The following is a 27,183-nucleotide window of genomic DNA, read 5'->3' as shown; positions in this document are numbered from 1 at the left end:
TCTCGCCCGTTACGAGTTCAGATTCGCGGCCATAGAGATAGTATATAATTCGCGGCTCGTTGAACTATGTCACATTTTACGACAATAGGGAACTTGTGACAAAACGTCGAGGCTTCGATGTCACTGGCAGGCAACGAATGTTAACATTTGACGCTAGGTAGGCTATGAAACGGCTAATTTTCTTTGATTTCACGTCGCCCATAGCCTGATGAAAATGATCGCGTGTCCGTAAGTTCAAACAAACTGTGTTCTACTGAATGTTCTATTGAAGATCGCGCGATCATGCGATGTGTTCATATTGTCTAGTATTCGTCGCGCAACCATCGACGTACGGACGATCATCGCTCAAACATACCTACTGATCTGTACTGAATGTCTTACCGCGCGACCACGTGGGGAACGCGGGGACCACAATGTGCGCACGCTGCTCAGCTCTACGGGCCGTGATCGCATCGCTCCAAAATAGGACACACAATTTCTTATCGCGCGACCAGTTTCACATCGCATCACCGCGCGAGCGATGACAATAATAGCACGGCGCCTCAGCGTCCACCAGGCGGGTCGAGTCAGGCAGCATTGCAACACAAAAATCCGCCTGCTATAGGTACATTTTATACTAACCAGCCTCCGCTAGAGGCGTAGAGTGACGGATAATACATAGATACATATAGTGATAGACAGGTTGAGATGGCAACCGGGATGTGGACGCATCGCACACCCGCACAGCCCACGCTCTTCTGGTGCGGGTGAACGCGGGCGATGTACGGCTGTGCGGTGCGTCTTACTGCCATTTCTCTATGGAAATTGTAGGTAAGTACGTAACGGGAAATGAATCCGATGATTTCCATTTAACGCTCACCACTGCGCCAGAGAGTATTCTTTTTTTCAAAAAATGTAAATGTTTTTTTATATCGTTAACGTTAAAAAATGTCACCACATAACTCTTTCTCGTAAAACTAGCTCTATATCCTTCGACTATCATATAAACGATGTAAACATAGCTAAAGTCAAAACCGTCCGAGACCTGGGTATTAAAATTGACGCTAAACTATCGATGAATGAGCATGTCGAAGTCATAGCGGATAGAGCCTACAAACAACTAGGTTTCATTAAACGCGTAACACGTACTTTCAGTAATATTGAATGTATAAAAACCCTATATTTTGCATATGTTCGTAGTATTCTCGAATATGGGTGCAACATTTGGTCACCGTATTACATTATACATACTCAAAGACTAGAATCAATACAAAAACAATTTCTTAAGTACCTGGCGTTTAAAGAATTCAAAAAATTTAGCAGTTATAAAGAAGCCTGTTCGCATTACAAAATTGACTCACTGGAACTTAGAAGGAACCAAAGTGACATGATGTTGCTACAAGCTATTTTGACTGGACAAATTGACTGTCCTAGCCTGCTGTCAGCTTTCTCACTCAACGCTCGCTCCTTTAGGCCTCGTAAACCTCAGCTACTTTGCGTACCGAAATCCAATACAAACTACGCCCAAAACTCCGTACTTCTACGCCTGGCGCGAACTTACAATAAAACTTATTCAGATTTAGACCTTTTCCACCTATCCAAAATACAATTAAAAAAAGAAATAATTAAACTGCATCAGAAAAATAATAATATGTAACTATGTATTTATGATATTATAAAACTACTATTTATGAATTATAATATTTATGTTAATATCTATAACCACACACACACACACACATGCGCGCGCGCACACAGACACTCAAACGCACACACACTCACTCACACACACACACACACACACACACACACACACACACACACACACACACGCACACACACACACACACACACACACACACACACACACACACACACACACACACACACACACACACACTCGCTTAGTTCTGTTATAATTTATAATCTCTTTTATGTTAACTGTAATCATACTCATATATTGTAAACCCATTTGGCCTTATTTTTATATAGTTTAAAATGTAAAATTATAATAATTGTACCGCTGTTGTTTACAAATAAAGGAATAAAATAAAAAAATAAAATAAATATCTGTTAACCAGCCGGGCCATGTTTGAAGCGTGTAAAATTATTTTATGAATGAAAATTCAAACATTGTTTTACAAAAATCGCACGCATTTGTTAGCTTGCTTCCTTTTATTCCAAGTCCTTTGTGTTATCCTCGTTCATACGATGCATGGAGCGAAAAAACTCGTTATTCCAATACTATGGAAAATACTACAAAAGATAGCAAAAATGATTTTAAAACTACCATTCTTACTTATCGATTTTGCGCATAAATTCTCAAAGTTTGAGTGTCTAGAAAACTGTCGTAAACAAAGTTCCACAAGACAAATCTGAAAATATGAGCCGAGCCGTGATAACCTAATGTTTTATTTTTTAATGAAATTCATTAAATACATTTTATAAATAGTACTCCTCTATATAATATATATATATAGTCCCCCTTTTTCAAAATATTCCACGTCTCTTTTTATTTCTATTAACCAGTCGGACATTTTTAAAATTATTTAACGAATGAAAATTCAAACAATATTGTATTACAAAAATAACACGCATTTGTTAGCTTGCTTTGCTTCCTTTTATTCAATGTCCTTTGTGTTACGTTCATAGAATGCATGGAGCGAAACGTACTCGTTATTCCAATACTGTAGAAAATACTAGAATCTGGAAAATATTGGAAAAGAATCGAAAAAACCTGTCAAGTGCGAGTCAGACTCGCACACGTAGGGTTCCGTACTATTTGTACAAGATATAACACTACGTAGTTTTTAATCATTTTTAAGGGTTCTGTACCCGTAACGCATGAAGGGTGTCAAACTCAGGATAGGCAAAGCTCATACAATTTTATTGTATTTTAGAAAGTAGTACCTAATTTAAAAAAAAACACGACTGCTCTGCCATGTTGTTTTAAAAAAAAAGCCTTTGTCACTCGGGATCATATAACGATACCCCATACATCCAATACTGTTCGGGCATTTAGAAGTTATGGATGAACAAAGAAACTCACATACAGACATACATGAACGCTGAAAACTTTTTTTTGGACAGTCGTGTAAAAAGTGAGATAAATTCGTACGCTAAAAACTACTGAACGGATTTGGCCGAAATGGAGATAGATTATACCCTGGATTAACACATTGGCTATTTCTTATCCCGGAAAATCAATGAATTCCCACGGGATTTTAAAAACTAATAGCTACGGGAACGAAGTCACGGGCATAAGCTACTATAAAATAAATATTGTAGGTCTATCCCTGCTGGCAATTAATTATATATTCTAAGCTTATTTCAATAAAATCCCGCTTGGCCGTCCGCCAGCGCAGCAGCTGGTACGGTTAATGTTATAATAAAAATACGAATAACAAAATCGGGTTAGGGCTTGTTTGTCAACAGCCCTTCGGTTCTGCTTACAGGGGAAATAGGAAAAAACTTGGCATGATGCATTTTGTTGTGAAGAAACGCCCACCAAAACCCTTGCTTGCTTAAAATGTCTATCTCTCCTGCAGAATACTCAGTAGAATTTCATAATAACTGTGATAGCCTGGTGGTTAAGACGTTGGCTTTCTATTAGGGAGGTCGAGGGTTCGATCCCGGATACGCATCTGTAATTTATGTGAGTTATGTAACTTATTTAACGGCGAAAATGTAATGTATGAGACATGGCATACCGCTTGCGTAGCGTGAACGTTTGCGTAAGATTACGCGAGATACCTGTAAGTCTCAATTAAAAATGTTAGGCATCTTATAACATAAGAAAGCTTGGGTATACTCACAAAAACTGTAGGTACATACCTAAATGAAAGTTTCTTCAATATTTTTCTTCGTGTATGTGATTTTACGAGTCTTTTATTTTAGAAAATTTCTGCTTGGTTTTCATTTCATAAAGTAAATGTTTTAATTAGTGTTTTCATGTCTAAATTGATATTTTGATAAGCTGTTTCGCTCACATGCCGTACGGCGTTAGTCGCGTTACAATAACATTACGCGAATTAACGGTAATAACTCGCGTCAGCGACATCATCTTGTTGATGTTAATTTAACATTATAATTACACCCCCGACCCAAAAAGAGGGGTGTTATAAGTTTAACGTGTGTATCTGTGTTCTATCTGTAGCATCGTAGCTCCTAAACTACTGAACCGATTTTAATTTAGGGTTTTTTGTTTGAAAGGTGGCTTGATTGAGAGTGTTCTTAGCTATAATCCAAGAAAATCGGTTCAGCCGTTTGAAAGTTATCAGCTCTTTTCTAGTTACTTTAACCTTCACTTGTCGAGGGTGTTATAAATTTTTAATTTACACTTATAATAAAATCATATAGGTACATCAATGAATAAAATGAATCCAAGTTTTTAAACATCCCGTGGGAATTCTTCAGTTTTCTGGGCTAAAAGTAGCCTGTCTGTTTCCAGGATGCAAACTATCTGTATAGCTGTCTAATTGGTTAAGCGAATGGCAGTATCAAACGCCACAACCGGCTAAAAGGGTGAGTTGCGAAAAGGTTGCCTACAGACAGTCAGACAGACAGATAGATAGACATACTTTCGCGTTTATTAAGTTAGTATTCATTTATGAAAGTAGTAGATACGTTTGATGAAGTATTAATAGGTAGGTATCATACAAGTGTGATATTATACAAGTAATATTGGTATTTACCATAGCAAAATAATCCACTCATTAGGCTCTGTGCAATGTGGTTACACATAATTGTGCTGCGAATTACCACACTCGATGAAATAAGCTAGGGATTATTGGAACTCATTTAAAACCACCCTTGACTATTTGCTCGGAAATTCGTTCATTTGAATATTTTTGATCGGCTTTTGACTGTTAAAATCATTAAAAAACCGGTCAAGTGCGAGTCAGGCCTTGTTGTTTTAGGGTTCCGTATATAATTATGAACATCATATATATTTTGGGTACATGAAATATTACAATACTTACTAACTTACAACCTTTATCCATACAACTTAATATTATAAATGCGAAAGTGTGTCTGTCTGTCTGCTACCTTTTCACGGGCCAACAGTGTAACCGATTCTGACGAAATTTGGTACAGGGTTAGCTTAAATCCCGGAGACGGACATAGGCTACTTTTTATCCCGGAAAATCAAAGAGTTCCTAAAGACCCATCCACTTAACCGATTTGTATGAAATTTGGTACCGAAGTAGCTTGTGTCCCTGTAATCGAAATAGGTAACTTTTTATCCCGGAAAATCAAACAGTTCCCACGGGATCTATAAAAAACTAAATCCACGCGGACGAAGTCGCGGGCATCCTCTAGTCCCTTTACAATATTGGTGTAGAATGTAGATAATATAGATGCCGCAAACGAAGCCACGGGTTTCGTCTGGTAGACAATAATTAATTGCCACTAATTTAGTCAAGGTGTCGATTGTACAGTTAACAGTCAGTAATGAATCGCGTAGTCAATTAGCGCGAGTGATTGCAATAAGGTCCTCGTTGCAAGCGTCAATCACCGCGGGAATACGCCGGTTCATATTCGCTTTGAATGGGACAAAGGGTTGATAATAATCGCTTCACTATAACTTCACTTTAACTATATCGTCGTAGCCTACGAATAACAACACTGTTACAAAAGGTCTACTTTTCAGGAGGAGCATTTTTGTGTTTTATTTTAACACTTATGATAGGTACATGTTTCATTAAATCCATATTCCATACTAATGTTATAAATGCGAAAGTGTGTCTGTCTGTCTGTCTGCTACCTTTTCACGGCCCAACAGTTTAACCGATTCTGATGAAATTTCGTACAGGGTTAGCTTATATCCCGGGGACGGACATAGGCTACTTTACTTTATCCCGGAAAATCAAAGAGTTCCCACGGGATGCCTAAAACCCATCCGCTTAACCGCGATTGTATGAAATTTGGTGACGAGGTAGCTTGCGTCCCTGTGATTGACATAGGCAACTTTATCCCGGAAAATCAAACAGTTCCCACGGGATCTTTAAAAACCTAAATCCACGCGGACGAAGTCGCAGGCATCCTCTAGTACATAAATATTTAACTAGTTATAAGAGTGTTTCAAGCATATTGTATTACACCCATGCTGATCCGACAAGACAGGTGACAAGAGCGGCGCTTGTGGTATGAGCTCGCACATGATCTATGCATGATTGGTTCCTAGGCTCCTCTATAAAGCACATTTACTAGGAAAATGTGATTGCAATTATTGCATTCGATACTGAGTATAGGTATCGTTATTCTGCGATTCCTATTATCACATCACTAATCATACCCGACGCTTTGCATTTTTTGCTAATCTCGTGGCCCCAGGCTCTCCGCTGTCACGCTGTCACGCAGCGTGTTAATGATTTGACGTAATGACTCGTAACCGCTTCAGGTTCGACGCGATTAGCTTCTTTAGCCAGCCAACCAGCAAATCCTGTGTTTGTCACATCGCCTGTGGCTCCGCGCTTCGCGCTGATCCCGTGGCCCCATGCTCCCCGCTGTCACGCTGTCACGCAGCGTGTCAACGATTCGACGTAGTGACACGTAACCGCTTCGGGCTCGACGTGATTAGCCTCTTTAACCAGTTAACCAACTAATCCTCTGTTTGGCGCATCGGTAATATACTAGCACACCGACAATACATACATACAGTGAGACGACGCCCTTCATGTTTGTGGACGAGTCGGATCTACGGTCGTAGCACCTAGATACGTAAATTACTGCTGTAATAACAAAACTTCTCATCATGTGACTAATAGAAAGTGGTCATGACCCTCAGCAATAATGAATACAATGCAGACAGAGCGTTGTTGTCACATGCCAATACCCGTGGCTCCGCGCTTCCGCTAGTCTCGTGGCCCCATGCTCCCCGCTGTCACGCTGTCACGCAGCGTGTCAACGATTCGACGTAGTGACACGTAACCGCTTCGGGCTCGACGCGATTAGCCTCTTTAGCCAGCCAGCCAGCTAATCCTCTGTTTGGCGCATCAGTAATATAATAACGCAGCGTAAATAAATATAATGACTAATGAGATAGCGCCCGATTTCGCAAACCAGCTTTTGCTTGGGACTTCATCTGCATGAACTACCAAATTTCAAACCCCTATGTAACCCCCTTAAGGGTTGAATTTTTAGAAATTCTTCATAAGTGGATGTCTGCGTCATAATAGCTATCTGCACGCCAAATTACAGCCCTATCCATCCAGTAGTGAGCTCCGCGATGATAGACCAGTCAGTCAGTCAGCTTTTCTTTTTAACCCCCGACCCAAAAAGAGGGGTGTTATAAGTTTGACGTGTGTATCTGTGTATCTGTGTGTCGGTGTATCTGTGTATCTGTGTATCTGTCTGTGGCATCGTAGCGCCTAAACGAATGAACCGATTTTAATTTAGTTTTTTTTGTTTGAAAGGTGGCTTGATCGAGAGTGTTCTTAGCTATAATCTAAAAAAATTGGTTCAGCCGTTTAAGAGTTATCAGCTCTTTTCTAGTTTTCTTGTAGAAAAGAAGGTTATATAACCGTTAGGTTCATAATATTATGTCAGTTGACAAATGTCAAGCTGTCAAGATGGACGTTGCCTAAATACATAATTATTTATTTGAAAATGATGTTTTGGAAAACTCAAATACTTGTGATCGTCGGGGGTGTTATAAATTTTTAATTTACACTTGTCATATATTTAGATGAACGGACTGTGTGAAATGGATGTGTCATACACAAATCACCAACATAACCCAACGAGTCTCACGGCTGAATAGCAAAATCGATAGATTGATAAATAACCCAGCGTACATTCACAATTACGGTGACTACAACATCACTCAAAAGTAAACAGGCGTCTTCTAGGCAAGAGCGCTCAAACTTAGGCCGCATCATCATTTGCCAGCAGGTCTTATTGCAGCCTAGCGCTAGGCTATAGATAGACAAGTGTAAATTAAAAATTTATAAACCCCCGACAAGTGAAGGTTACAGTAACTAGAAAAGACCTGATAACTTTCAAACGGCTGAACCGTTTTTCTTGGATTATAGCTAAGAACACTCTCGATCAAGCCACCTTTCAAACAAAAAAAAACTAAATTAAAATCGGTTCATTAGTTTAGGAGCTACGATGCCACAGACAGATACACAGATACACACGTCAAACTTATAACACCCCTCTTTTTGGGTCGGGGGTTAATAAAAGGCTTCCATCCGCTGACACTAAAATTACCTTAGTTTTCAAACTCGTATTCAGTAGAGCATGCATTTAATACTCTCCTATAGGGGAAACCTTAAGGGGGTTGGAACATACGCGTCACACTGCGAACCCACTCATTTTTAAGTTGGTAAAAATAAATTCGATACACAGTCAATATTTTCCAGATACTTTCCAACTCATCAATCATCCACGGGCGCGGAAATATCCGGGATTATCCCGAATTTGCTTTACAAGTCATTTATTCGGAATTCCCCTCGCGGCGCCGATATTTCGATGGAGGTATTTTTATTTTCGAGATACATAATGAGGGATTTTTGGGATTCCACTCATAATCGTCGTCGTCTTTAAGCAGGTAGGTACAGGTAGACATCCATTGGTGGACATAGGTTATTGGTAAGAGTTTCCAAACAACACGGTCCTTGTACCTTCATTATCATATTACTAGCGGATACCCGGTGTGTTACGTTAAAAAATAAAAATAAAACCATCTTTGCATTATTGCCTTTTTAATGAAACTGGTTTGGGGCATATCGATTGGATGGTTTTAAAGTCCATAACGGGGATGCATAGGTAGAACTTATAATGCCTATATAGGTAAGCAGGAGTTATATGAAGTAGGTACAAGGAACAGCATGTTTACTTGCCAAAGCAGACAATGAATAATGAATGATAATACTTATATTGTACATCATTACCCTGATTCCTTAGAATGCTCCGGTTATTTCATTATAACATCTAATATTTTTCAAGAATATTATTCAATACTTTCAAAATAATCCTTGCCCAAAACAAAAAGCTGCAAATAAATTAAATATTATGAGTCAAATGAAATTTTGTTCCCAATAAAACCATTTTAGAGTAAAAGCCCAAAAATAACATTAAAATGGGACTGCGGTGTACTTACTAAATTAAATTTTTGTTGCTTTTGTTCTTAAATGTTTTATAAAAGGTTCAAAGGTTTCGCGGAAAGGGAAAATTTAATGAATTAAAGTCCAGTGACATGACAGGCAGTTAAAGTTACGTCATGGATACCTACGGTTAAACTTTGACCACCAATAAAAAGCAAAGTGGGTTGCACAAGTCAGTATAATTTATACCTCCGATCTTAAAATTTAAGGTCAAAGCTCATTAGCCCCACCCGGCACTTAACCAGCACCACCTTGCCTCGAGTGGTTAGTATACTATGTGAGGAGTACTAGGGGTATACTCTCACTATATCATCTCCGGAGTGCCTCGCCCGCTTGCTGATCTGGCGCGGACGGCGAGTGAACCACACGGAGGCTTCGGCCATGGCTAGTTATCACCTTTCCGGCGAAACCGTGCCGCCAAGCGGTTTAGCGTTGCGGTACAATGCCGTGTAGAAACCAAAGGGGTATGGGTTTAATAAAAACTGCCATACCCCTACCAAGTAAGCCCGCTTCCATCCTACACTAGCATCATCACTTACCACCAGGTGAGATTGCTGTCAAGAGCTAACTTATTTATGAATAAAAAAAACAAATATCTAAACTAGGTTTTGGGTACTCACCAAGTGCCAAACACAGCACAAGCACTGCCGGCGATGTCATTGACCTGCCGGCCTGTGGGGCCGCCCGCCCGCATTCGCAACGGTGACCACATCAATACCACATCGCACCATCCGCTGACACTAACACTTTCACTCCTTTTCACTTTCCGTTCACTTCACTTTCACTTCAACGGAAGCCATGGAGTGATTTAATTACGTCTACTCTTACACTATAAAAGGATTTATTTACACTGGTAAAATTTAATCACTTTTAGTTTTTACTAAAATCAACTTTAAACTTATGGTTTTAATTTATAAAAACTTATTAAAATGTCACTTATATTGCTATGGTTTTGGCAGTAAGTTCTTTCGGCTTCAGTATCTGTAACAAAAAGAAAGCTGTAATTAATACATTATTGTTTTTGTAATTTTAGTATCAATAATTTGCTTGATGGTGCATTTCGGATCAGAATAGCAATAAACAAACATCAGAATTTAAAAGCTCCAGTTCACAATGATCCAAAGTTTTCGGCAAGTGTTGGCCAATTTGTAAACAGCGTTTCAGAATTGGGCCGAGATCCTTTTATATTTGTATAAATAGGCACATTAAGACGGCAAGTGAAATTTGCTCGGGTGGTTATTCTGAGGAAATTTGCATTCTGCGTGTAAAACGGCTTGGTTGTGTTCAGAGGAATTATAAAAATTACCGATCACTATACACCAAGTGGTACTGTACACGGTCTCTGACCCTGTAGAGTGAACTTTAACTTTGTTCAGACTTAGGAAACTGTTTAAATAAATCTGTCTTATTTAACTGAAACTAAAGTCTACAAGCTCTGTAGATTCCAGGCTGAGTGCAATGGCCGAGTACGTTGGGCCATTGTGTACTAGAGCTTTGAACCGTCAAACATTAGCACTGGAGACCCAGAATAACAGTCTAATAGTCCCTTAACTTCACTTACAATAGTTTAAATAGGTGCTTCTATTTAATACAGCTTAATACATTCCCGAGTCCCAAGTAAATATCACATTCAGCACACAGCCATTAACCTTTTTGCCAAGTGCCGCCGTTCACGCCACTTGAACGCGTGAGGCGATAAGAACTCTTCCACACTGGCGGCTTGATGAATAAGCATAATATCATACTTAGTCGAAGTTTTTCTACATGATTAAATCAGTATGCTTATTTATAATTTTATTCACTACTAGCGGTGAAAATATAAAATTCCCCTGTAGATACGTCCATTAATGTCTTCCTGAAAATCATTTATTAAAAGTGGTACTATTGTACACCTTTTGATGGTCAGAATTGTAAGATTTGTAAAATGTATAGTGGTGGTAATTAATAAAGTAAACTTAAAACTAAAGCTACGAGGGTTCCAAACGCGCCCAGGCTTGAGAAGAGCTCACTAATAGTAATACACCGAAGACTCTAAAGAGCGAGATCATTCAAATTCAAATTCAAATTATTTTTATTCAATTAAACTTTTACAAGTGCTTTTGAATCGTCAAAATAATCTACCATTGGTTCGGAATGCTGTTCCTACCGAGAAGAACCAGCAAGAAACTCGGCATTAGTACGTGTCCATATACGCTTGATAGACAAGACACCTGCCACTGTAGCAGCTTAGTAAAATCCTTTATACTGAATATTAGGATAAGTGACATTATAATGCGTCCATTTATATAGACAGCTAAGTCTGTCACGGTTAGTCAAGTGATAGAGATAATTGTCATTTTCGAGGTTCTGACTCATATTTTCCGTCGAAATTCCTGTCCAGATTGTCACTGAGAGAAATTGTACTAAAATTAGAGTTCTAAAGTTAATATAATGCTTTTTGCTGAAACCCTAGCGTCATTCACTGCAGACGATAAAGTCATTAGACCACGTCCATAAAGACAGCTAGATAGGGAAGACAGATGCGACAGTCATGGCTTGTTAAATTAATTTCTAGGACTAACCTTAACTTATGTTAAACTAGATAGATTTTGTTTGAGACCCAGACACTAGACGGATTGTCTAGTGACGGCCTATGTCACACTTTGTTGCTTTAGCGTAAATAAAGCTTTAGAGCAAGATCACTAAAGCAGAGTGAACTAAAGTATCAAAATACAAATTCCTACGTCGAACACAAGATAGCTGCGAATAAACTTAACCTCAAAGAATGCTTTGTTCAGAACTTTTGCTGGCTCTCATGAATCGTCAAAGGTTCGTAATGATGCTAAGGAAGATGTTGCGGAATTTGAGAAACAAGAAAGTAGAAAGTTGGCAGTTGTTCTGTTCAAAATAATAGATAATTTGTATTACGATTGTTCGGAGCAAGTTTATTGCAGTATCGTGTATTGAAGTATCTGAGGATTTATCTGAAGATGTACATATTTTTAACAATCACTAGTCACTATCCATATTATAAATGCGAATGTGTGTCGGGACATTGGTTTGTCCTCCACCGGGCTGGCGTGATTTTGTGCATGGATATAGTAAAGGACCTGGAGAGTGACATAGGCTACTTTTTATCCCGGAAAGAGTTCCCACGAAATATTAAAAAAAACTAAATCCACGCGTAGGTATCGTATATATAGGCATCGTCTAGTTTCTAATAAAAATTTCAATAAAATAAGCGTCTATTTTTTTTAAAGAATATTAGCCATGCTTATCATGACTAATACGCCCCTTTCCTCCCAATTAAGCGTAAAGCTTGTACCAGGAGTGGGTACGACATTAGTGCAACGGGTGGAGTTTGAACCGCCGACCTTTCGGAATTCAGTCCGCTCCTCAACCGTTGAGCTATCGAGGCTTAATGAAGAAATCGAATAAGAATCGAGGCTTATTATGAATGCACCTTTACAGAGCGCCACCTTTATTGCACCTTTGTTTTTACGAGTTAACTCCAAACGGAAAGGAATTCCTAACACTACGGGATGCTTGGAACTAGCTTAGAGTGGAAAGAGCGCAGTGTCAAAGCAAACTTCTTTTAAGTTTTATAGGAAAAACTGAACGGAAAAAACAGAGTTTATTTGCTAGATAGTATTAAAATACAAAACCGGCCGAGTGCGAGTCAGACTCGCGCACTGAGGGTTCCGTACTCGAGTATTTTTTCCAACATTTTGCACGATAAATCAAAAACTATATACATGAAAATAAATAAAAACCTGTTTTAGGATGTTCAGGTAAAGCCCTTTCATATGATACCCCACTTGGTAAAGTTATCTTATTTTGAAAATTGAAACAAATTTTAATTTTTTTAAAATGATGTAACCACAAATTCGCGGTTTTCAGATTTATTCCTGTACTTATACTATAAGTCTTACCTACCTACCAAATTTCATGATTCTAGGTCAACGGGAAGTACCCTATAGGTTTCTTGATAGACAGACAGATAGACAGACAGACAACAAAGTGATCCTATAAGGGTTCCGTTTTTCCTTTTGAGGTACGGAACCCTAAAAACCGGTCAAATGCGAGTTGCGATCGCACACGGGTTCCGTACCATCGTTCAAGAAATAACACTTAATTTTTTAAATTTGTTGTTATACCGGCAATAGAAATAATCACACTAATATTATAAAGGCGAAAGTTTGTATGTGTGTGTGTGTGTGTGTGTGTGTATGTTTGTTACTCCTTCACGCAAAAACTACTGGACGGATTGGGCTGAAATTTAGAATGGAGATAGAATATACCCTGGATTAGCACATAGGCTACTTTTTATCCCGGAAAATCAAAGGATTCCAACGGAATTTCGGAAAATCTAAATCCACGCGGACGAAGTCGCGGGCGTCAGCTAGTAGACAAATGAAAATTTCAATCTTCTACCTGTTACGCAGGCCGCTGACTGACAGACGGACGAACGGATGGACGAACGGATGGTCGTACGGACGGAAGGATGGACAGCGAAGACTTAGTAATAGAGTCCCGTTGGCGCATTTTGTGTACTGAATCCTAAAAAGTGGAGATAGTCTAGTTGTTAGAACTTCGGAGCATTTAAAGCGGAATTCACATTACGCTTAAGGTTCGAGCTGGATCCGGATTAACAGAATGGATAACAACCCTCAGCAATGAGAGAAAGAGAGAGAGAGTGAGAGAGAGTTAGTAATATGTTTAGACAAAAATTAATTAGGTAGGTATCTTAATGGAGAAAAAAGGTAAAGGTAAAGTTTAAAAATACTTCGCAAGTCCTGTTTTTAAGCCATCATTAAAGTTACTTATCCCAACGATAAAATCTTTCTTAATTAATTTTCTAGTTCTTTGAAAGTATTTCAAAGTAAAAAAGTACAGTTTTTAAAGAGTCTCTTGTCTTGAAATTGTAAGCTTTTTTTAATCGGGTAACGACTACCTTTTTAACCCCCGACCCAAAAAGAGGGGTGTTATAAGTTTGACGTGTGTATCTGTGTATCTGTGTGTCTGTGTATCTGTGTATCTGTGTATCTGTGTATCTGTGTATCTGTCTGTGGCATCGTAGCGCCTAAACGAATGAACCGATTTTAATTTAGTTTTTTTTGTTTGAAAGGTGGCTTGATCGAGAGTGTTCTTAGCTATAATCTAAAAAAATTGGTTCAGCCGTTTAAGAGTTATCAGCTCTTTTCTAGTTTACTTGTAGAAAAAAAGGTTAGATAACCGTTAGGTTCATAATATTATGTCAATAGACAAATGTCAAGCTGTCAAGATGGACGTTGCCTAAATACATAATTATTTATTTGAAAATGATGTTTTGGAAAACTCAGATACTTTGGATCGTCGGGGGTGTTATAAATTTTTAATTTACACTTGTATCTATCTTTTATAAAGATACTAGAATATTAATATAATGTCCGTAATTTCATCCGCGTGGATTTGGGTTTTCAGATATCCCGTGTGAACTTTTTTATTTTCAGGGATAAAAAGTAGGTTGCCTATGTCCTTTTCCGGGAAGTTGAGATGAAGATCATAAAGGCTAAGATGTGAAAACCGAGTTTAAGTTGATATAAAAAGTTAATTAGGCCCTTAGAAGAAGACGAATCACTACCCATCACACTAATATTATAAAGGCGAAAGTTTGTATGTGTGTGTGTGTGTGTGTGTGTGTGTGTATGTTTGTTACTCCTTCACGCAAAAACCACTGGACGGATTTGGCTGAAATTTGGAATGGAGATAGATAATATCCTGGATTAGCACATAGGCTACTTTTTATCCCGGAAAATCCAAGAGTTCCCACGGGATTTCGGAAAACCTAAATCCACGCGGGCGAAGTCGCGGGCATCGGCTAGTATTACAAATGCGAGAGTATTTTTGTTTGTTGGTTTGTCCTTCAATCACGTCGCAACGGAGTAATGGATCAACTTGATGATTTTTAACCCCCGACCCAAAAAGAGGGGTGTTATAAGTTTGACGTGTGTATCTGTGTGTCTGTGGCATCGTAGCTCCTAAAATGAACCGATTTTAATTTCGTTTTTATTTTGTTTGAAAGGTGGCTTGATCGAGAGTGTTTTTAGCTATAATCCAAGAAAATCGGTTCAGCCGTTTGAAAGTTTTCAGCTCTTTTCTAGTTATTGTAACCTTCACTTGTCGGGGGTGTTATAAAATTTTAATTTACACTTGTTTATTTATATATTTATTAAAATACAACATACAGCTATCTACTTATTTAAAGCATTTATCTTCTAAAATATGTTTAAAATAGACAAAATATGGCCAGTAAAGTAATAAATAGCCTAGATCTGTAATTATAAAAAAATAAAGTGAAATTCTTAAAAAAGTCTCAAATGCGTTTTTGCAAGTGAGAATTTTGAGCCCTTTAGGAGCCGTCAGGTCTTACCGTGAGTCTAAAGGTGATGCTACACTTGAGTATAACATTTTTTGTAACATAAAACTAATTGCGGAATTTTAAATTAAAACTTTTACACAAGTTTAAAAATCTATTTAAAGTAGGTATGCTCAAGAAAAAGTATATTAAGTACGTATATGCATATACAATCGAAGATTATGTAAGTGATAAAAGAGCGTGGATTTGATTCCAGCAATGCGCGGGATTGCAATTACTTATGTAGGTACGCCATGTTACTCAATATAATAATATATTGTACTAAAATTTTGAAAAAAGTAAGAGAGCCAAAATTTTTCCAAAAGCACTTTTAATGGATTGATTTGAATAAAAAATATTTCTATTTCTTATGCTTGCAACTTAAAATAAATACTACTTCAATATAAAAGCAAAAATGTGTCCGTCTGTTACCATTCGCAACCGCCGAAATGTAGTACAGAGATTGCTTGCTTGGAGGACTTTTTATCCCGGAAAATTGAGTTTCCACGGGAATTTTAAAGACTACCCACCCGGACAAAGTGTTGGATATTAATTCACTAGATATAAAGTAAAATTTTAGATAGTGTGGACTCAGCTTAACATTTGTTCTGAATTAATTCCTTTAGCTCTATTTCTAAAAGACATTCAAAGGAAAAAGCTTTGCGACTCGATTGCATTTAAAAAAAGTTTACTTATTGCTGTGTAAAATTTTAAAGCACCTTGTGAACCGCTTTGAAAGCATTTCTAGGCCCAAATAATAAATTGTGGCGATTTGCTTTGCAAAAAATTTACTTTTCAGTGTGAGATTCGGTTAATTGGCGGCATCTGGATTCTGGAGCGGAGCGCATAAGGCCCGGTTTCCACCTAAGCGGCGCAAAGAGGAGATATTGTTCAAAATGAGTAATTTCAAAATGGCCACCTTGAAAATGAAAAAAAAAGTGTTGTTTTTGTACGATAATAAATATATACATAGCTACATACTAAATATGATTTTATATACAGCGGCTGTTATAGAAGTCCTTTCTTTATTTAAATTCGGTCATAAAATAAAAAAAATGTACATAATATAACATTCAAAACACTTAAACTCCTTTGCCCACATAAAGCCACTTGCAGAAAGAATGATATGTTCAGCAACAGTCGATAAAAGCAATACTTAAAAACAAAGAAGTGACGAAAACGCCCAATATGAGCCATAAAAAACACTTTTATGGCGTATCCCCGCCAATGCTCGCCTGTTTCGCCATTACATTCCCACCGATCAGCGTTTTTGTATTCATGGTATGGATTGCTACTTTATTTTTGTTTTATGGCCAAACAAAATACAAATAAAAGTTTCACATAGGATCCCGTATAAAATTTCAATTGAAATGTGTGGTTTTTAGAACTATTTTGTGAAATAAAAAAGCTTTGTCGTTGCCTATTTCGTACGATCCATTGTCGACTATTATGCGTTATGTAAAGTGTAATGTTATTTTATGTTAATACAAAAATATCGGAAACACACATCTAAAACACCCATCGATTTTAGAATCGCCATCAAAAACACCTATCTGATGATTGCAAATAAAAACATTACATATTGTTTAACGATCTCGTATAAAATTTAAATTCAAATGTTTGGTTTTAGAACTGTTGTGAAAAGCTTTGTCAATGTATTGTCGATGTCGAATTACAATTTACATAACGGCTAATAGCAGCCGTTATGTAAATTGTAATGTATACAGGCTGTAACCAGAACCAGAACGCTAACAAAAACTTAGCGTTATTATTATAGTACCTTAACACAATCCAATGCCATTATCCATTTGCCTTATCTTTACTCGTAGTTTTGTGATTTAGTATTTTTCAAACATGCATTTCAAAATCAGGTCATTTGCTCCACGTACGACGTGGCATTGACTTTGAGTGACCTATTTACGGGACGTTCGTTGACCTCTAGCGTCAGTCAGATGATTTATTTCCAATATATTATGAACTTTTAAAAAATACAGGACTTTTTAACTTTTTTTTCAATATTTTTGTTATGGTACTTATCTTATTAATACCTAACTATCAATAGTATCACGTGTCTTCGTTTTTTCTTTGGTTACACCTGTATATGTAACCAAAAATATAGTAGACCCCGTCTAAAATCTAAGGGACGATATATCTAAGTTTTAGTCGTTTCCAATTCAAAGTTCCTACTACTTACAATACGTCAATACCATGCACAGAGAAAATGCAAATGTCGGGTAAAATTGAAAAAATAAAGCTCATCTACCTAAGACATAAAACGAAAGAAGAAAAATCTGAATTAAAACATAGTATACATGAATGTCTTTTTCAATGCACGATCTGGCATTTGGCCCACGATGTGACATTATCATGGACAATTTCAATTGAGGTATGCGGAGTTGAAAACGCTGGACAACATTTACGACTAATAAAAATCATATAATAATATTATCTCGGCCCAGTAGTTACGACTTTATAATGAAATGCTTTAAAGTGAGTCAGGGTTTTGTCTCTTGGACTTTAACTAGCTAATGGTATATTATTTTATTAACCCCCGACTTAAAAAGAGGGGTGTTATAAGTTTGACGTGTGTATCTGTGTATCTGTGTGTCTGTGTATCTGTGTATCTGTGTATCTGTCTGTGGCATCGTAGCGCCTAAACGAATGAACCGATTTTAATTTAGTTTTTTTTGTTTGAAAGGTGGCTTGATCGACAGTGTTCTTAGCTATAATCCAAAAAAAATTGGTTCAGCCGTTTAAGAGTTATCAGCTCTTTTCTAGTTTTCTTGTTGATAAGAAGGTTAGATAACCGTTAGGTTCTTAATATTATGTCAATTGACAAATGTCAAGCTGTCAAGATGGACGTTGCCTAAATACATAATTATTTATTTGAAAATGATGTTTTGGAAAACTCAAATACTTTGGATCGTCGGGGGTGTTATAAATTTTTAATTTACACTTGTCTACTTAATAATATACTCTTGATTTCTAAGGAAATCTTTTTTTTTTTTTTTTTTCTCTTTAAATCTGGCTTTACTCTGATTAGCCAATGTCAAGTTTGTGATATTTGCAAGTTATTGAATTTATACAAGTATGGACTCCGTCTGCGCCGGCGCCCGCCGACATACGCGCGGCGCCCCTTTAGAGCGCTTCCCAGTCAGTTCCACCACCAAAAAACACCAACTAACGCAAAAACCAGCCACTCTTAACATAAAAAACACTCCAAACAATCACAGCACGCGCGCCAGCAAACGCCATCACAGACGAAGTCAAGGAAATCTTAGATATGTCATTCAATTTTAAAAATTGTTCAAGTGCGTGTTAATTAGACGTATAGGGTTCCGTAACCATGCTCTTTGTTAAAATCTTTTAGAATAGAATAGTTAAGAATAGTTTTTATTCAAGTAAACTTTTACAAGTGATTTTGAATCGACAAAAAAATTTACCACTTTGACGAGTTTGACGATCAAATAATTGTCATAAACAGTAGTTTTTTTTTTGTTGTTGAAAAAACTGTTTAAGAAATTTTATAATGATTTTTAAATATCGATGTAAAAAGGTATCACTCGAGTGGTAGGGTTAAAAGTAATTTTTTTTTGCCCCTTTAGCCTACCCAGATTATTTTTACAAAACTTAAAAGTTAAAACCCTTTTGAACAGGTTATACCCGTAGGTTTATATACCCGTGATAAAAATTTATAGCTCTAATAAATTTATTTTTAAAATGGCTGTGACACGCAGACAGACAGACTGGAAGAAAGTATAAGTGTTCCTTATATTATTATGGCATTCTATAAAAAAAGTATCAAGTTGCCCTAAGACTAAATTAAACAAAAAACACTTCATTGAAATGCAAATTGACTGAGACTGAGCTGATTTAGTAGAAAGCGAAACTTACAGAATGAGCTAAACTAACGAACTGACGAAGGCTATTTACCATTCCTTTACGCGTTCGGACGAAAAACCGGTGCTTTGAGATTCAACGTAGTGTAAAAGCTTTAGTACAAAATCTGATACATTTATCCTGTAAATTAGGTAGAACTTTAGAAGTAGACTCGCAAAGAAGGTAAATATTTGTCAAGATTATTTAGTGTAGAAAAAAATGCACATAGATTTTACTAACCCCCGACCCAAAAAGAGGGGTGTTATAAGTTTGACGTGTGTATATGTGTATCTGTCTGTGGCATCGTAGCCCCTAAACTAATGAACCGATTTTAATTTAGTTTTTTTTTGTTTGAAAGTATGATGTTCATAATTATGTAGGGACCCCTAAAGAGAGAGGCCCGACTCGCACTTGACCGGTTTTCATATTTTCGTTATCATTGACTCTAACACGATGTCTGAAGGTTTTGTTAACAAACCTTCGTGTAATTTTCCGTGATTGGCGTCTACAGCTCTGTCTCAAAGATAACCAGGCGGGGCTCGACGCGGCTCGGCACGGTGCCAGGCATTCCAGCGTCTAGACGGCATTCCATCATAAACTCCATTGTTCACTCCGCTGGAGACGTGCTATAAAGATGACATTTACAGTAGGGCCGAGCGCACTTTGGATGCGTTTCCGTACGAATTTGGCGCGTGCGAACGCGAAAGAACAATTCTAAACTTTCACTTCCAAGTACTATGGGAGCGCGCAGACTGGGTGCAAGTTAGGACGATAAATCAAAAACGTTTATGCATAAAAATAAAAAATAAATCTGTTTTAGAATGTACAGGTAAAGCCCTTTCATATGGCACCCCCCCACTTGGTATAGCTATCTTACTTTGAAAATTGAAACTTGTTCATGAACACATTTTAATTTTTTTAGTACCCTATAGGTTTTCATGACAGACACGACAGACGGACAGACAGACAGACAGACAGACAGCGACGTGATCGTATAAGGGTTCCTTTTTAACCCCCGACCCAAAAAGAGGGGTGTTATAAGTTTGACGTGTGTATCTGTGTATCTGTGTGTCTGTGTATCTGTGTATCTGTGTATCTGTGTATCTGTGTATCTGTGTATCTGTGTATCTGTCTGTGGCATCGTAGCGCCTAAACGAATGAACCGATTTTAATTTAGTTTTTTTTGTTTGAAAGGTGGCTTGATCGAGAGTGTTCTTAGCTATAATCTAAAAAAATTGGTTCAGCCGTTTAAGAGTTATCAGCTCTTTTCTAGTTTTCTTGTAGAAAAGAAGGTTAGATAACCGTTAGGTTCATAATATTATGTCAATAGACAAATGTCAAGCTGTCAAGATGGACGTTGCCTAAATACATAATTATTTATTTGATTGAAAATGATGTTTTGGAAAACTCAAATACTTTGGATCGTCGGGGGTGTTATAAATTTTTAATTTACACTTGTTCCTTTTGAGGTACGGAACCCTAAAAAAGATGCTCGTACCATTATCACTTTGAATCTAAATGTATGCGTTTCTTTCAGAATTAGAGAGGGTAGTTCATCAAAGCTTCGTCAGTTACCGGCAGCTCATTTTCTATTAGCGAGTTTAACGAAGTAAATTCATTTCCAACTTGATTCAAAGCTGTAATGAAGCGAATCATTTCAGCCCCATTCAGTGGTCTTAGTATGAGATTTATTTCGCACCGAACGTTGACAAAATTCGAGCACTGAAATACAAAAATATTGGAGTTAAATGAAACTAAAGCGCATTGATATAAAATCAAAAATTCAAATACCACCGATTTTAATTTCCCAATGGTAGGTGCTAATCCTGGTATGCCAAACTGCACTTGACGAGCGTGGCAGAAAATGGCCTAAATTATTTTCACTGTGAAAGGAGACCCATGCTTAGTAGTGGGCCAGCGATGGGTTGATCATTTAAAATTCATTTTCTGTCCTTTTTAAGCAATATTAAAAAGAAAAAGATGCAGATAACAAGTGTAACGAAAAACATCGGAATTGATGCCAATGTTTCCACTTTGAGCGCTGGCTGCAGATATATGGACGACCTTGAGCTTTAAAACAACTTAGTTAAACTCAATTTTACTTTAACGCTGACGTGTTTCGACGCTCGAATTCCATCAACGTTGGTGTGACGTAAAATCTCATACTAAGCACACAGTCTTAGAACACGTTTGCTTTTTAGTACTCCTAACAGTTTTGCGAGAAACTTCAGAGGGGAAATTAGTTTTTGTTAGTCTGTAGAATGAATTTACTGCAATAAGGTAAACTCTAAGTGTTTTTGAAAGTTCAAAGTGAACTGAACGTAATTTCGGAAGAGAGGAGTTCGTTTTAATTAATTTCATTTCGTTTTAATGGACGTAATTGTATTAGACATTCATTTAGTCAACTCAATCTCGAATCTCGATACTTGATACTATTAGTTGGTTATTAAAAAGGTTAAAGAACACATAAATTGGTTTATTTAGCTTTTTGGGCTTTTTGGGGTTCCGTACCTTAAAAGAAAAAATGGAACCCTTACAGGATCACTTTGTTGTCTGTTTGTCTGTCCGTCTACTTCCCGTTGATCTAAAATCATGTTTGGCAGGTAGGTAGGTCTTATAGCACAAATAAAGGAAAAAATCCGAAAAACGTGAATTTTCCGTCGTTAAATCACATAAAATAACAATTAAAATCTGCTCCTGAACATACTTAGTATTTTCAATTTTCTAAGTAAGATAACCATACCAAGTAGGGTATCATATGAAAGAGCTTTACCTGTACATTCTTAACTTAGTAGATTTTCATTTATTTTTATATGCATATAAGTCTTTGATATTATCGTGCGAAATGTCGGAAAAATACCCAAGGAACCCTCGGTGCGCGAGTCTGACTCGGACATGGCCCTTATTTTAATTACATTTAGAGAGCTGAGTTAGTAGTGTAATTTTGTGGCTCTCGTGTGTCTCATATATTATACAAACACATAATATTATTTACCAATTATTTCTAGTTTTATGTTATTGAGTAACAAGATAAAGTTGAAAAGTATAAACCCGACTGCGATCGTCTTAATAAACGCTGAAATATTATAGTAAAATTGTTTTTCTGTCGCTTGGTATATTTTAATGTTGTAATACATTTATATTAAGAACTCAGAATTTCTCCTCTTTCATTTGATACCCCACTCGATGCAATAGCAAAAAAAATTTGGAGACCCCACTTTTTTTCATGTATCATTATTATCATTATCATCAATTATTATTTCGTATAAAATGTCGCCTATGTCACCCGGACCCTTACGACGAATCGATTGGTCAACTCATTTATCAAAATCAGCCCAGTAGTTTAGGCGATACGGTGGAACACACAGAATCTGGATACAAACATACATACCCACAAACATACATATTATTATATAGACTGTTAAAATCATAACCCTTTCTTTTGGCTTTGCCGCAGTCGGGTAAAAAAAATAATTCACCATTCGTCGCCGATGTGTCTTTGCAAAATCTCTATAAAATTACTCTAGATAACGCTACCTACGCATATGATCGCCAGTAGGCCAAGGCGAGAGCGTCAACACTCTTCAGAACTCTATTTATACACTGCCATTTGCAGTGACTTCATCGGCTGACTATGCGTTACTTCCTTCTGGTTCTAATGTTTTATTTTCAACTAGCTAATGTCCGCGACTTCGTTCGCGTGGATGTAAGATTTCTGAAAATCCCGTGGGAACTCTATAATTTTCCAGAATAAAAAGATAGATACACAGATTCACATGTCAAACTTATAACACCCCTCTTTTAGGGTCGGGGGTTAATAAAATCTGTTATATGAGTATACCGAAAAGGCATAAGACGTGGGCAAATACACCGAGTTTTAATATTCGCTGAAGGATCTCCACAACAGCACTAGAGGCGAAGTTTCGAGAGCTTTCTAAAGAAAAAGAGTGTTTGCCTTCCCCGGCTAAAGTTTTATTGTTTTTAAACTGGGACAGGTTATGTCATTAGACAAAAGTGCTTTTCTTTTATATATTTTAACATAATATTTACCTAATAGGTAATAGAGTGAAATGTAACAGAATGTATTATTGTATACATATACTTGATTGTCTACTAAACAGTTATAATAAGCTTCACTTACGTATACATTTGACTTTTAGAGTTCCGTGGAAAAACTAGGAACTCCTGTACTTTCGTCTAGTATAGTCTAGGTACCTATGCCTGTCCGTCTGTTTGTGTGCCAAAGTAATTTTTAAAATTAATATAATAGCTGTATGCTGTAAGGTTGAAAAGTACAGTATATTAGCCTATTACCGCTAGACGTCATGCGCTACTCTGAGACATTTAAATTTTGAAAATAATACATTTATAGAATTCAAAAAAAAAATTGGGTTTTCCGTCGAGTGATACTTTGTTAAATGGAAATGGAAGGTATCTTAAAATGATTGTGAGGTTTCTTCAGGTTTTGGAACAAAAAACTACCGTTTGAGAAATAATGTCCGCCAAAGCTTTTAGCAGCTAGGATGGCCAAGCGTGGCTTTTGAAGTTTATTTTTGAAATGATTGTGACATATTATAGGCGGATAGACGGACAGACGTACTGGACGAAACTATACGGGTTTCTTATTTTACTACGGAATCCTCAAAAGGTACTGAACCATTTTGAGCGAAAGTGTACATAATGCTCGCCATCCGTGCACGACTCTTGCCGGTAATTATACAGGTAATTTACAACTAAAATACTAAACCCTTGTACACAGCTGAAGTATAGTTTATTTAAAACTTTGTGCCCGTGACACGTGGCCAGCCTGAGGCCTGAGCTAACATTAAATATGTACTAGACCAGGGGTTCCTAAAGTTTTTTTAGTTCGCGGCACACTTGGAGGTTTAGAATTTTGTCTGAGGTCTGAGTGCCCCCTTTAGTTCTGTAAGGCACTTTAAATGGCGTTCCGTAAACAAAAGTGATATAAATGTAGGCCAAAGGTTCGATTATCTCTCATGCATGCTACGTACTGTGTTCTAAATCTATTTGTCGCACATCCAAAACCCAACCAAATCAGAACGGAATCAGAATCTATAGGGCCTTTTCAGTGCGACGCGGACGACCCACGCGGACGCCCGCGACGGACGGCAAAATGTATGAAACCTCAACTCCGCGACGCGGACAGCTCCGCGTCGCTCTGAACGCGCTTTTGAGGTTTCATACACTCCACCGTCCGCCGCGGACGTCCGCGTAGGCCATTCGCGTCGCACTGAAAAGGCCCTTAGAATAACGGTGCAACTCTTTATAACTCTCTACGGCCCACACTTTGGGAAGCCCTGTACTAGACTGTTCCAACATTCACCCCGCGGTGATAGAGGCCCTGACCCTTAGTGCGAATGGGATTCGTGTTAGACGTTAGAACATACTTCATTACGGATGATCTTTACAAGGTTTCAACCACAAAAAAAAACGGTCAAGTGCGGGTTGGACTCGCATACGAAGGGTTCCGTACAGAAATTAAATATTAAATTAAAAATAATTCTTTTTAGGGTACCGTACCAGAAGGGTATAAACGGAGCCCTATTAATGTCGCTCTGCTGTCTGTCTGTCCGCGTGTCACAGGTCTCTAGCTCGTAGACGAAATGAGTTACAATACAAACTTGAAATTTTGGTATTTGGTGTAGAACATTGACCCAAAACCAAATATTTAATTAGAAATTCAATTACATTATTTTTTCGGGAGAGCTTCCATATATGAAAAAGGGACGGGGAATTTTTTTTAGGACCCCTAAAACAATTTCCGACTCGCACTTCACCGGTTTTTATATAAATATTTTTTACGTTCGAATGTCATTGGTTAGTCAAATAAAATAAAACAAGTGTTAATTAAAAATTTATAACACCCCCGACAAGTGAAGGTTACAGTTATACTAGAAAAGCGCTGATAACTTTTAAATGGCTGATCCGATTTTCTTGGATTATAGCTAAGAACACTCTCGATCAAGCCACCTTTCAAACAAAAAAAAACTAATTTAAAATCGGTGCATTAGTTTAGGAACTACGATGCCACAGACAGATACACATATACACAGATACACACGTCAAACTTGTAACACCCCTCTTTTTGGGTCGGGGGTCAATAAAATGAGTGTACCTAGCTAGTGGATCATTTCCTCCGATATTTTTCTCCAGACAACGCAATATATTACAAGTAGGTCCTCGTAGGAGCTTGAGAAGCTTACAAAGCTAACTTCCGTGATCACTTGGCATGGTGCCGTATATGCACTACCGGTTAATAGATATCTTTATGCATTTCAATGACATAGTAAACCTCTATCCATATCCATTCTTCCATCCATACTAATATTAAAAATGCGAAAGTGTGTCTGTCTGTCAGGTATGCTTTTCACGGTCCAACAGTTTAACCAATTTTGACAAAAGGTACAGCTTTAGCTAACATCCCGGGGATGGACATAGGCTACTTTTTATTCCGGAAAATCAAAGAGTTCCCACGGGAATTTTAAAGACCCATCCGTTTAACTGGTATATATATAAAATTTGGTACAGAAGTAGCCTGCATCCGGGAAATTGACATAGGATACTTTTTATCCCGGAAAATTAAAGAGTTCTCACGAGATTAAAAAAAAAAAAACTAAATCCACGCGGACGAAGTCGCTTGCATCATCTAAGTAGCAACTTATATTATTAGAGCCATCCTAGTCTAGTGATTAAGACCTCCGCCTTCTACTCAGGAGGTCGAGGGTTCAATCCCGGGCACCTCTGAGTATTCTGGAGTTATGTGCGTTCTAATGCGATCTAAATTTATAAAAGGAAAAGTTGACTGACTGATCTATCAACGCACAGCTCAAACTACTGGACGGATCGGGCTGAAATTTGGCATGCAGATAGCTTTTATGAAGTAGACATTCGCCAAGAAAGGATTTTTGAAAATTCTACCCCTGAGGGGTGTCGTCCATGCGGACGTAGTCACGGGCATAAGCTAAATATCTTTTGGTTTAACGGTGAAGTAAACATCGTGAGGAAGTATGTCGGCTTACAGATCTCCGTGAGGCAGTGTGTCGGCCCACTACTAAGTACGGGTCTACTCTCAGAATGAGTAGTGTTTAGGCCACAGTCCGCCACACTGGCCAAGCGCAGATTGGCAGACTTCACTGTCGAAACATTACGGAGAACTGTTAGCCAAACAGGTTTCCTTAAGATATTTTTGTTAACCATTGATCCAATTGATATTTACTTAATTGCATACAACTACATAACTCTGAAAAGTTAGAGGTGTGTGTCTGTTCGAACCTCCAAATAGGAGGTCGCGACGTCTTAACTAGTGGTTAGTACCGCTTTTATGCTTTAATGTTACTACCCAATCAAAATCTTAGCACAAAAGCTTTAATAATTAAAGTGGAACATTTCTTAATGTGCAAAAAGAAAATAATAGGTTTTCAGCTAAGCTGCTGAAAGCCGGAAGCAGGGGACAAGCGGGAACAGGACAAAGGAGCCACTAATGGCGTCTCCTTTGTTACCGAAGTATAGCTAACGGGTACGTACCGCGATAAATACGACCATTGCTTGACGCTGACCACCGCTTTGCTACTAGACTACAGTATGCTTAAACTATTTCACCGGATGTGAAAAATCATCACCTTTTCATTATGTAACACCTGCTACGTCAATAAAGCAGCTTGTGAAAAATCACAAAGTGAAATCTAACAAAGTTACAAAATTACTTCGTTTAATCTAGCTTTTTTTAAAATTATGGGCGCGTGTGGTCAACAACTAAAATGTAAAGTTGACAGCAAGAACACTCGCATCGCTATATGTTAGGAAAAGAAAAACATC

The 27,183-nt window shown here is 37.6% G+C and overlaps 1 protein-coding gene across 1 annotated transcript in view; it reads right to left on the bottom strand.

The window, feature by feature from the left end:
• The window catches only part of LOC123865067, a 182,737-nt gene that overhangs the window by 25,794 nt on the left and 129,760 nt on the right, over positions 1-27,183 (bottom strand). Inside the window, exon 2 of the mRNA XM_045905900.1 lies at positions 9,713-10,073. Coding sequence (XP_045761856.1) covers positions 9,713-9,752 — 40 coding nt within the window. The 5' untranslated portion in view covers positions 9,753-10,073. The remainder of the gene's footprint in view (positions 1-9,712; positions 10,074-27,183) is intronic.

Source organism: Maniola jurtina, chromosome 5 (assembly GCF_905333055.1).
Source record: "Maniola jurtina chromosome 5, ilManJurt1.1, whole genome shotgun sequence".
In the NCBI taxonomy this organism is placed as follows: Eukaryota; Metazoa; Arthropoda; class Insecta; order Lepidoptera; family Nymphalidae; genus Maniola; species Maniola jurtina.
Note: the sequence above shows the minus strand (reverse complement) of the source record. Positions and strands in the feature narration are given on the sequence as shown.